Source organism: Megalobrama amblycephala, linkage group LG21, assembly GCF_018812025.1.
Source record: "Megalobrama amblycephala isolate DHTTF-2021 linkage group LG21, ASM1881202v1, whole genome shotgun sequence".
NCBI classification, from domain to species: domain Eukaryota; kingdom Metazoa; phylum Chordata; class Actinopteri; order Cypriniformes; family Xenocyprididae; genus Megalobrama; species Megalobrama amblycephala.
The window spans coordinates 16,415,640-16,425,302 of NC_063064.1; the positions used below are offsets into that span (position 1 = coordinate 16,415,640).

A 9,663-nucleotide genomic window follows, 5' to 3' on the forward strand; every position below is an offset into this window, starting at 1 on the left:
GTTTAAAAACAGCCGATAGTCAGGGCCAATATATCCTGTCAATCAAAAGAGGGCAGGAAAATGCACTGAATTTGTGCTTTGTGTAAATAAAATGCTAAGAAACCAGTTTGATGTTCAATATTAATAGTAATTATATGACTTAAAAACATTAAGAAATTTAAGAAATATTTAGTTAATGTGTGTTAATATTAATTTTAGAAATGTATTTGTTTATAACTGATACCATTTACTCTGAAACAAGTTGATGAAATGGAGAGAATAAAGTTTTTATTTGCATTTATTTCAAAATATAATGATTAATTATTAATTATAATGAAATTATTATTAATTTAAAAGAAGGTATAAAAGGCAGAACCCTCAAACTATCGGTATCGGCAGATATCATTCTGAATAATTGGCTATCGGTGGAGAAATTTAGCATCAGTGCATCTCTATTCTCTATTAATAAAATTATAATTATACTATACTAACATTTTATATATATATATATATATATATATATATATATATATATATATATATATATATATATATATATATATATATAGTTACAACAACTTCCTGTTTTGTGGCGTTAATCGCATACATTACCACTTAGCCAAGTGTTGCATGATTTACGTGTTTCTAGCATATTTGGTACTTCGTGGTATATATATATATATATATATATATATATATATATATATATATATATATATATATAAAATCTTTTTCCATTAATGAATTATAAATTATATAATGTTAATTAAATTTAAAAATATCTAAATTTCTTTTAAAAGTATATTTCAATATTTGAAAGCGTTTTAAAAAGTGTTGCATATTTAAAGGTTTATCTCTCTTTTGAATTATCCTGTTTCTATAATCTTAGTAAAGACTAACATATTGTGTGTTATTCCTGTTTCAGACACCAAGTCCATGTGAAAGAGGAGCCAGCCGAGATGGAGGAGGACAGCAGACCCGTGTCCCTCATGGCATCTGTCACTCAAAACCTGAGCATGCCCGGTGACGAGCGCGACATGGAGGAGGAGCTTCCCACGGAGGAGCTTGAGTAAGAGGAAGGGTTGATGGAGGCAGAGCTCACCGGCCCGACCACTCCCTCATATTCAAGATGTTCAAGATCAAGTGAGAAAACAAAGATACAAAACCAACTACAACTTCAAAAACCAAAACAGGGTTAGACCTCATCTGTTCACAATGCAAAAACACACAACATGTTCCCCCCACCCCCTTCGAGTTTTTTATTTCCTCAGTCAGTACCCTGAAAAAGGCCCTCTGAGTGCGTTCATGTCCTCCTGCGTCTGATAGAAGTACGGACCAGCGTATCTAAAGCTACTGAGGGAAATCTGACGTCAGTATACACGCTTAGTCATTTTTTTCCCCCAGAAGTCACTTGAGGTTTCTCTATTTTAAGTCTTTTTAGCTTTAATTTGTCTGTTCTTTGGGCCTGAGAACACTGCTTTTCTATGGGATAAATACACAGCGGTGATTTACCTCAGACAGATGTTCACATGCCTGAAAAGAGAGGAAAAAGATGACAAACACACATCTTCAGAATGACTTCTGCTTTCAACCGGATTTTTGTACTCGTTCAAAGGAGATGCTGTAAGACTCAGTAACTTTGCGGTCACACAGATAAGTTCACCACTCTCGACAAAGGCAAAGACTGAAACGAAACAAGCTGAAAGACTGGCAACGGCGTCCCCGGCCAACTCCTTTGTTTCTTTTCTTTTCTTTTCGTCTCCCTTACATGACTGGACCGGAGAAACAGGGGGACGCGTTCTGTCTCGAGGCGGCGTTAGCTTCGGGTCAGACGGCGGGTGCTTGTGCTGTCCTTAACTTTATCTGATGGTATCCACAAGAATCTGCCGGAACGTGCTTTTCCCCATCGCTCTTTGTCAGACTAAACGTAGAAAATGTTGCTACCCCCAAAAAAGGCATATTTCAGGAAAAGGAACTTTTTTGCTGTTGTTCTCCTGTGGTGCTGTTATGACAGCCAGACTGACATGAGGCGTGTGGAGGACCGGCTCAGAGACTTTATTGACTGTATTGTTGATTATAATATGTGTGCAGTAGCTTTCGATTTCGTTTTACTTTCATAGTCATTTATTTCTAAAGGATCAACATTTTTTCATTGTGATGTAATTCAGCTATTATATGTCTTCTGTTAATGATTGTTTTGTTTTTTTTTTGTTTTTTTTTATTCTCTCATCATTCCAAAAAGGGGTTACGTTTGGGAGAGAAGTTCCAAAATCCTTATTCTCCACCCCCCCACCCCCCCAAAAAGTCCAAAACTTAACCTAGCGTTAGATCACAAGCAAATGAGGATAGCACTTAGCGTTAAGTGAAAACCGAAACAGATGAAATCTAACGTCAAATAGCAACAAAACCACTCGAACATTTCTATAGCAGAGAGAAGCTGAAACTAAAGAGGTGGAATACGCGTCGCAGGGCTCCCTGTACGATCCTGAAAAACTTTACAGGCACTCATATCTCTCTTTTTTTCACAAATTTGCTCCATTTATTTGTTTATTTTGAAAATTTTCAGATCTTATTTTCCCAGATTTGCAGCATTTCCTTCGTTCGTTTCAGAATTTTCTGTAGTAGCCAGTTGATATCAGCTGCGATACAAAATATTGCTTTAACGTAAAAGATAACACGGTCACGGAATACCTCAGACCACAGTGTTTGCCCCCTCTCGCTGTTATTACAAAGGGGATTTGTACTGTGGCTAACCAACATAGTGACTCTTTCATTGTCAGTTCAAAGTTCTATAGTTACTAGATATATAAAAGTTATTTGCAATTCACTGTGTGAGTAGAAAGTGTCTGATTAGCATGTGAGATTTTGCTTTCACTGACTATAAAAAAACTTTTCTCAGTAGTGCCATGCCAAAATTTCGAGTTTTAATTTAATATATGTTGCTTTTTTTAGTTTTTTCCCCATTTTACTTTTGTTACAGGTAACCAAAGAGATATTTAGTAAACCAAAAAAAAAAACTCTTTTTTTATTTATCATTTCTTCTTCCTAAAGAACTGGCCAAAAGAACACAAATACGTCATTTGAATATTTAATTTTTCCTTTTTTTTTTCCTTTTTTTTTCCAGTTAAATGTTTTTTTTTTTACTTACACTACAGAGCATTCCAAAAACCAAAGTGTAAAATGCAAATGCTTTTTTTTTTTGTTCAAAAAAAAAAGACAGAACTGTTTTAATATAAGTTAACCTAATGAGTTCTTAACACTACACATGTTTAAAGGCCAAAAAACAAACCGCAAAGGAAACAAAAAGCAAAAAAAGCAGTATTAACAAGCCTCTTGCAGTTCCTTAGTTAATGTACAAAGCACTTACCGATCTGAGAAAGGAAGCTCTCTACCCCATCTTGTGCTCAGGCGATTGCAGTGTTGAGAACGCAGTCTTAAGATTGCGAAGGACTTTACATGCAAAAGGCACTTGAATAACAGTCGATGTACTTTGTGACACTAGAAGCCAGCAGCAATTACTCAGCATTATGGTTTACTTCAATTACCAGTATTTCACAATTAAACGCAGTTCGACAAATACCAAAAAACGCAGGCAAGCACTTGCTTGTTGTGCTTAAAGTATTATTTACCACACTAATAAGGGATGGCTGATAGGGACTCGGATCATTTCAAACACAACAGGACTGTTCAAGTAATTATTTTCCACTTTTTTTATGTTGGAGGATCTTTCTGACGTACCTGGTCAAACGAGACCCGTGTATTCATTTCATACACACCTTCGAAACACCTTCAAAGAAATAAAACCAAAAATAATGCTACCTCCTTTTGAAAACGATTCACAAAATAGATAGGCCAATGAAAGTCACCTATAGTCATTCAAAAGGTGTAAATCCCTTCTAGTTTTTCATTCATACACGAAATAAAAAAAGTCGGAAAAACCAAAATACGATTCTTGTTGCGTAGCTGTGAACGGAGCTTGTCGATTCCTCTCGATTCCAAATTCATTAGCATGAATGGAAACAAATAAACGAGACACAACGGGGAAAAAAAAGACGACTACCTCTCCACCCCCTCCTGAAAAAAAAAAAAAAAATGCTGAGTCCTGTTAAGTATGAAGCATTAAGTGGTCAACATATTTAAAAGGGTCTACTCCAAATCACATATTCCCCACTTTAAGTGATCTATTAGCATAGTGTCTATGTACAGGTCCTCTGTGCGGAGGCTTAATTGTGTGTTCTAATTCCGCATGCATAATGAGAGGCCAGGCCAATGAGAGCCATCGAGCTGGCCGGTCATTAGAGCGTACTCAATGGGCCAGTCAGTTGGGTGTCAGAAATGATGATAGGCAGAATGCATTAACGCAGGCCACTCTCGCACGGACCCCGCTTCCCAATTAATGCAAAGTGTAGCTTCGTGACGGCTGTGGAAAAAATAGCACACACACACACCATCCCAGAGAGATCATCACGCTCCTAGTGAAACAGGCCTTTATTTTTACCGCACAACGAAACCGAAATATCCAAAGACAACCATCGAGCTTGTGCTACAAGAACTGAGGATTGCGAAGGAATTGAAAAACTCTCACAAATGAATTGCTGCATTCACGAAATGGACTACAATTGTGCTTTAAGGTACATGTGTGTAAACAAAGCTGTTTTGTAAGATGTGGACTGAAACACATCAGTGGTGATCGCCATGACTCTTTCGTTACTTTTACGCGCGTTGTAATGATGTATTATTGTATATTACCGTTCGGCTTGGCTCTGAAGGGCATTCCCTCTTTTTCGTGTTTCATTTACTTGTTTTCTTTTCGCTTTTATTTTTCCGCACCTGTTTTTTTTTTTTTTTTAGCTATTGTAAAGTTTTGAGCTCAGAATTCCTATACTGTATTGCTTATGCTAAAGTGTATGTATTTATCATATTATGTGCTGCAGGTATCATGGTTAAATTTTGTTTTCCTTTTTTTCCCCCCAGTTTTTCTGTCATTAAACGTCTGGGACGATGATTTTTTTTTTTTTTTTTTTTTTTTTGTGTATTATCTCGAGAAAAAAAAAGACAGATTAAGAGTTAGATAAGTGGTTTAGGTAACACACCTGTTTGTATATTTATCTTAGCTAGGTCTATTTTGATACTTTTTGTCTCTGTAGTGCATTTATGCATTTTTAAGGAAAAAAGAGAGAAAACAAACTAAAAAGTTGAACTCATTGTGTAATGATACCTCAGAAGGACTTTTCTCAAAAGACAGGACCAAAACTTCAGAAAAACAGTGAAAGAGAAAAAAAAAAACATTGAAGAAAAAAAAAAATGTGTAGCCCTCTCTTGCTTATAAGAAAGAGCAACTTTAAGGTGTTTTTTTTTTTTTTTAATTATTGGTCCTTTAGGTGCCAATATATGTACAGACTCCCTTTAAAGTCAACTCATATTTACCATGAGCACTCAAAGCTGTCTCTCATAAGGCAATAGCGCTCCAGATTTGTACAGAAAGTCTCTGAGAAAGTGCACGGATTGGCTCTCTTCAGTGGGTGATTGTCGATTGAGAGAGACTTACTTATATTTTCAGACTTTTCTGCACCCTTGAAAATGGGACCATGAAGTCCTGCAGGCTATTTTCGACCACTGTTTGCCATTCGCTGTGAACTTGGTGTGGCTTTTCCACAGTAGCATACCAAATAAGATTGTGAAAAGGCTTTTAGAAATGCAGTTCATCTTCAGTGACCACCAAAGGGATTGTGGATAGACGTCTGTATTCCAAATCGATCAAGTCTGCCACAACTGTAACCAAACAAATGTGTGACGAAGGTGACGGCGGTATTTTACATTTCATGTTTATCCACCCTACAACCCAGAGCTCCATTGCCTGGTTATGAATAGCTTTGAGCTGCCGCTCTCTAAGTAAAGGACCCCTGCAGGGGGAGCTTTTGCCTGATGGTATTAACTTCTGCGGCCAATCAAATGGAACTACCACTTCGACTCTCCTCTCATTGTATTTTTACGAATGTGTGTACATTTTCAGCAGTGACTTCTATGTACTTTAGTTTCATTTTAACTTGTTTACTTCTCTTTATTATTTTTTTTTACATTTGTTTTGCTTTTTCAGATGAGACTTGGGGGAAGAATAGGTGGTGGCTTTTGAAATGGTATAGAAAATTTTAAAAAAGGCAACTAGCCATCCACCTTTGTCATTCTAACCCCCGGTGACCATGTTTATGCCAGTCACTGCCGTTTTTCTTCATGCTGTATAAAAAACACATATATCTGTGTATTTGTAACCTGAATCTTCTTGTGTCTGTTCATGCAGACAATAAAAAACTGTACAGTAGGTCTAGTTGCATGTAATCTGTACTAATTATTGACAATGGCATTATAAAATGCAATAAAAATACTTATTACACTGTCTAAGGCTGTGCATTGTAAGTTCCTTTCTTCATTTTTATTAACACTTTCATTCAAATTAACATATTAATGTGTTTAAATAACCCTCTGATTCATGAATTAAGTCACAAAGGAATTTTTGTTTCTCATTTTGTCACCCATTAATTTATTTCCACTCACTCATTTCCTTTTTGTACTGTATCTATAATGCATATCCCTATTGCTATATTTGTTCACAACATAAATGCACTGACGTTCACATTAAAGGGATATTTGATCCAAAAATGAAAATTCTGTCATCATTTACTCACCCTCAAGTTGCTCCAAACCTGTATGAACACAAAATAATATTTTGAAGAATATGGGTAATCAAACAGTTGATGGGCCCCACTGACTTCCATAGTATGGAAAAAAAAAAAAATGACTATGGAAGTCAATGGGATATTCTTCAAAATATCTTCTTTTTGTGTTCAACAGAAGAAAGAAATTCATACATGTTTGGAACAACTTGAGGGCGAGTAAATGATTTTTGCGTGAACTATCCCTTTAAGTATTATTATTATTATTATTAATTATCCACAGTATTGTTTAATGAAAATCCTTCTTTTTTCATTGGTCTATAAAAAGACCTAAAGGAAATTCCCACTGAAGTATCCAATGAACAAATGGTCACACTGTAGATTAGGGTCCAATTCTCACTATTAACTATGGCTTTTGCCTCAATAAACTCCTAATTACTGCTTATTAATAGTTAGTAAGGTAGTTGTTAAGTTTAGGTTTTGGTACGATTAAGGGATGTAGAATATGGTCATGCAGAATAAGGCACTGATATGTGCTTTATAAGAACTAATAAACAGCCAATATACGTGGTAATACTGTATACATGCTAATAAGCAACTAGTTAATAGTGAGAATTGGACCCTAAACTAAAGTGTTACAGAACAAATACTATTTCATTATGTACAGTACAGTAGACTGTACATAATTTTCATTTGTGGTAAGTAAATTGCAACAAAAATGAATACAAATGAAATTAATAAAAGTGTTCCTTAATCTACTAAAAATATCTAGAGGTTTTCTGAAGGTACAGCCATTTTGAATTCATTCGTATAAATGTTAGAAATAAAAAAAAAAAAACAATGATAAATAAATACAACCCGAATTCTGGAAATGTTGGGACATTTTTTAAATTTGAATAAAAAGAAAACTAAAAGACTTTCAAATCACAATGAGCCAATATTTTATTCACAACAGAACATAGATAACATAACAAATGTTTAAATTAAGAAATTTTACAATTTTACGCACTAAATGAGCTCATTTCAAATTTCATGCCTGCTACAGGTCTCAAAATAGTTGGGATGGGGACATGTTTACCTTGGTGTAGCATCTCCTCTTCTTTTCAAAACACTTTGAAGATGTCTGGGCATTGAGGTTATGAGTTTCTAGAGTTTTGGTGTTGAAATTTGGTCCCATTCTTGCTTGATATAGGTTTCCACCTGCTGAAGAGTTTGTGGTCATTTTCTTTGTGGTTGTATTTTTCTCTATGGGTGAAAGATCTGGACTGCAGGCAGGCCAATTCAGTAGCCAGACTCTTCTACGATGAAGCCATGCTGTTGTAATAGCTGCAGTATGTTGTTTTGCATTGTCCTGCTGAAATACACAAGGCCTTCCCTGAAATAGACGTCATCTGGAGGGGAGCATATGTTGCTCTAAAACCTTTATTCAGCATTCATAGTGACTTCCAAAACATGCAAGCTGCCTCATATCGTACCCCCATACCATCAGAGATGCTGGCTTTTGAGCTGAATGCTGATAACATGCTGGCAAGGTCTCCATCCTCTTTAGCCCGGAGGACACGGCATCCTGTGATTTCCAACAAGAATGTCAAATTTGGACTCGTCTGACCATAGAACACTTTCCCACTTTGAAACAGTCCATTTTAAATGAGCCTTGGCCCACAGGACACGATGGCACTTCTGGACCGTGTTTACATATGGCTTCCTTTTTGCATGATAGAGTTTTAGTTGGCATCTGCAGATGGCACGGCGGATTGTGTTTACCGACAGTGGTTTCTGGAAGTATTCCTGGGCCCATTTAGTAATGTCACTGACACAATCATGGCCGATAAGTGATGCAGTGTCGTCCTGAGGACCCGAAGACCACGGGCATCCAATAAAAGTCTTCGGCCTTGTCCCTTACGCTCAGAGATTTCTCCAGTTTCTCTGAATCTTTTGATGATGTTATGCACTGTAGATGATGAGATTTGCAAAGCCTTTGCAGATTTGACATTGAGGAACATTTGTTTTTAAAGTATTCCACAATCTTTTTACACACTCTTTCACAGCTCTGCCCATCTTTACTTCTGAGAGACTCTGCCTCTCTAAAGACATCCCTTTATAGCTAATCATGTTACAGACCTGATGTCAAGTGAACTTAATTAATTGCTAGATGTTCTTCCAGCTGAATCTTTTCAAAATTACTTGCATTTTCAGCCATTTGTTGCCCCCATGCCAACTTTTTTGAGAACTGTAGCAGGCATCAAATTTGAAATGAGCTCATTTGGTGGATAAAAGTGTAAAAATTCTCTGTTTAAACATGTGTTATGTTATCTATGTTCTGTTGTGAATAAAATATTGGCTCATGTGATTTGAAAGTCTTTTAGTTTCCATTTTATTCAAATTAAAAAAAAAAAACGTCCCAACATTTCCGGAATTCGGGCTGTAGGACTGCCATAAAAATTATGGGAAAGGGTCAAAGGTGATCTCCCATGGTGGTTTAGATGTACATCATCATACACTAAATAGTTCAAAATGTCTTTTTCTCATCATGCATCAGAGAGTTAATATCTACAGTAATTCACTATAAAACATGCAAACATCCTTGCCAGCATTTGACAGTTTGCAATAAGACAAGAGGTTGTGTGGCTCTGCTGGAAGCTTGTGCGTATGGTGGTTCTTCTCTACACACACACACACACACACTACAAAAAGTAGTCCATTGTGTGAGGTGTAGAAAATGTGCTCTCAATTAAGAGCAAGCCAGGGAGGTGGCTTCCCCTAAATCATGAAAAATGCATGTGACACTTAGGCACACTGACTTTGGTGTAAAGTGGGTGATTGAACCAGAAAGCAGGGGCCTCAACTTCAAGGAAGTGGGATGTCTACAGAGCACTTGTCTTTCCAACTAACTTAGTAAGGGGAACATCATAGCCCAAGTCCATGTGATGATATTTTTTGGGCTGGGGGACAAAATAAATGGGACACAGAAGTAGAAACTACAGTGGTTATAGTCTTTGCATGTGCTCCATCT

At 36.5% G+C, this 9,663-nt stretch overlaps 1 protein-coding gene across 6 annotated transcripts in view; it reads left to right on the plus strand.

Moving 5' to 3' along the window:
• Positions 1-6,375, plus strand: part of foxp4 (forkhead box P4) — a 363,043-nt gene extending 356,668 nt beyond the window's left edge. For all 6 annotated transcript variants that reach the window (XM_048172845.1, XM_048172841.1, XM_048172843.1 and 3 more), the window contains one exon: positions 905-6,375. In XM_048172845.1, coding sequence (XP_048028802.1) covers positions 905-1,052 — 148 coding nt within the window. In that variant the 3' untranslated portion in view covers positions 1,053-6,375. The remainder of the gene's footprint in view (positions 1-904) is intronic.
• The last annotated feature ends 3,288 nt before the right edge of the window (positions 6,376-9,663 follow it).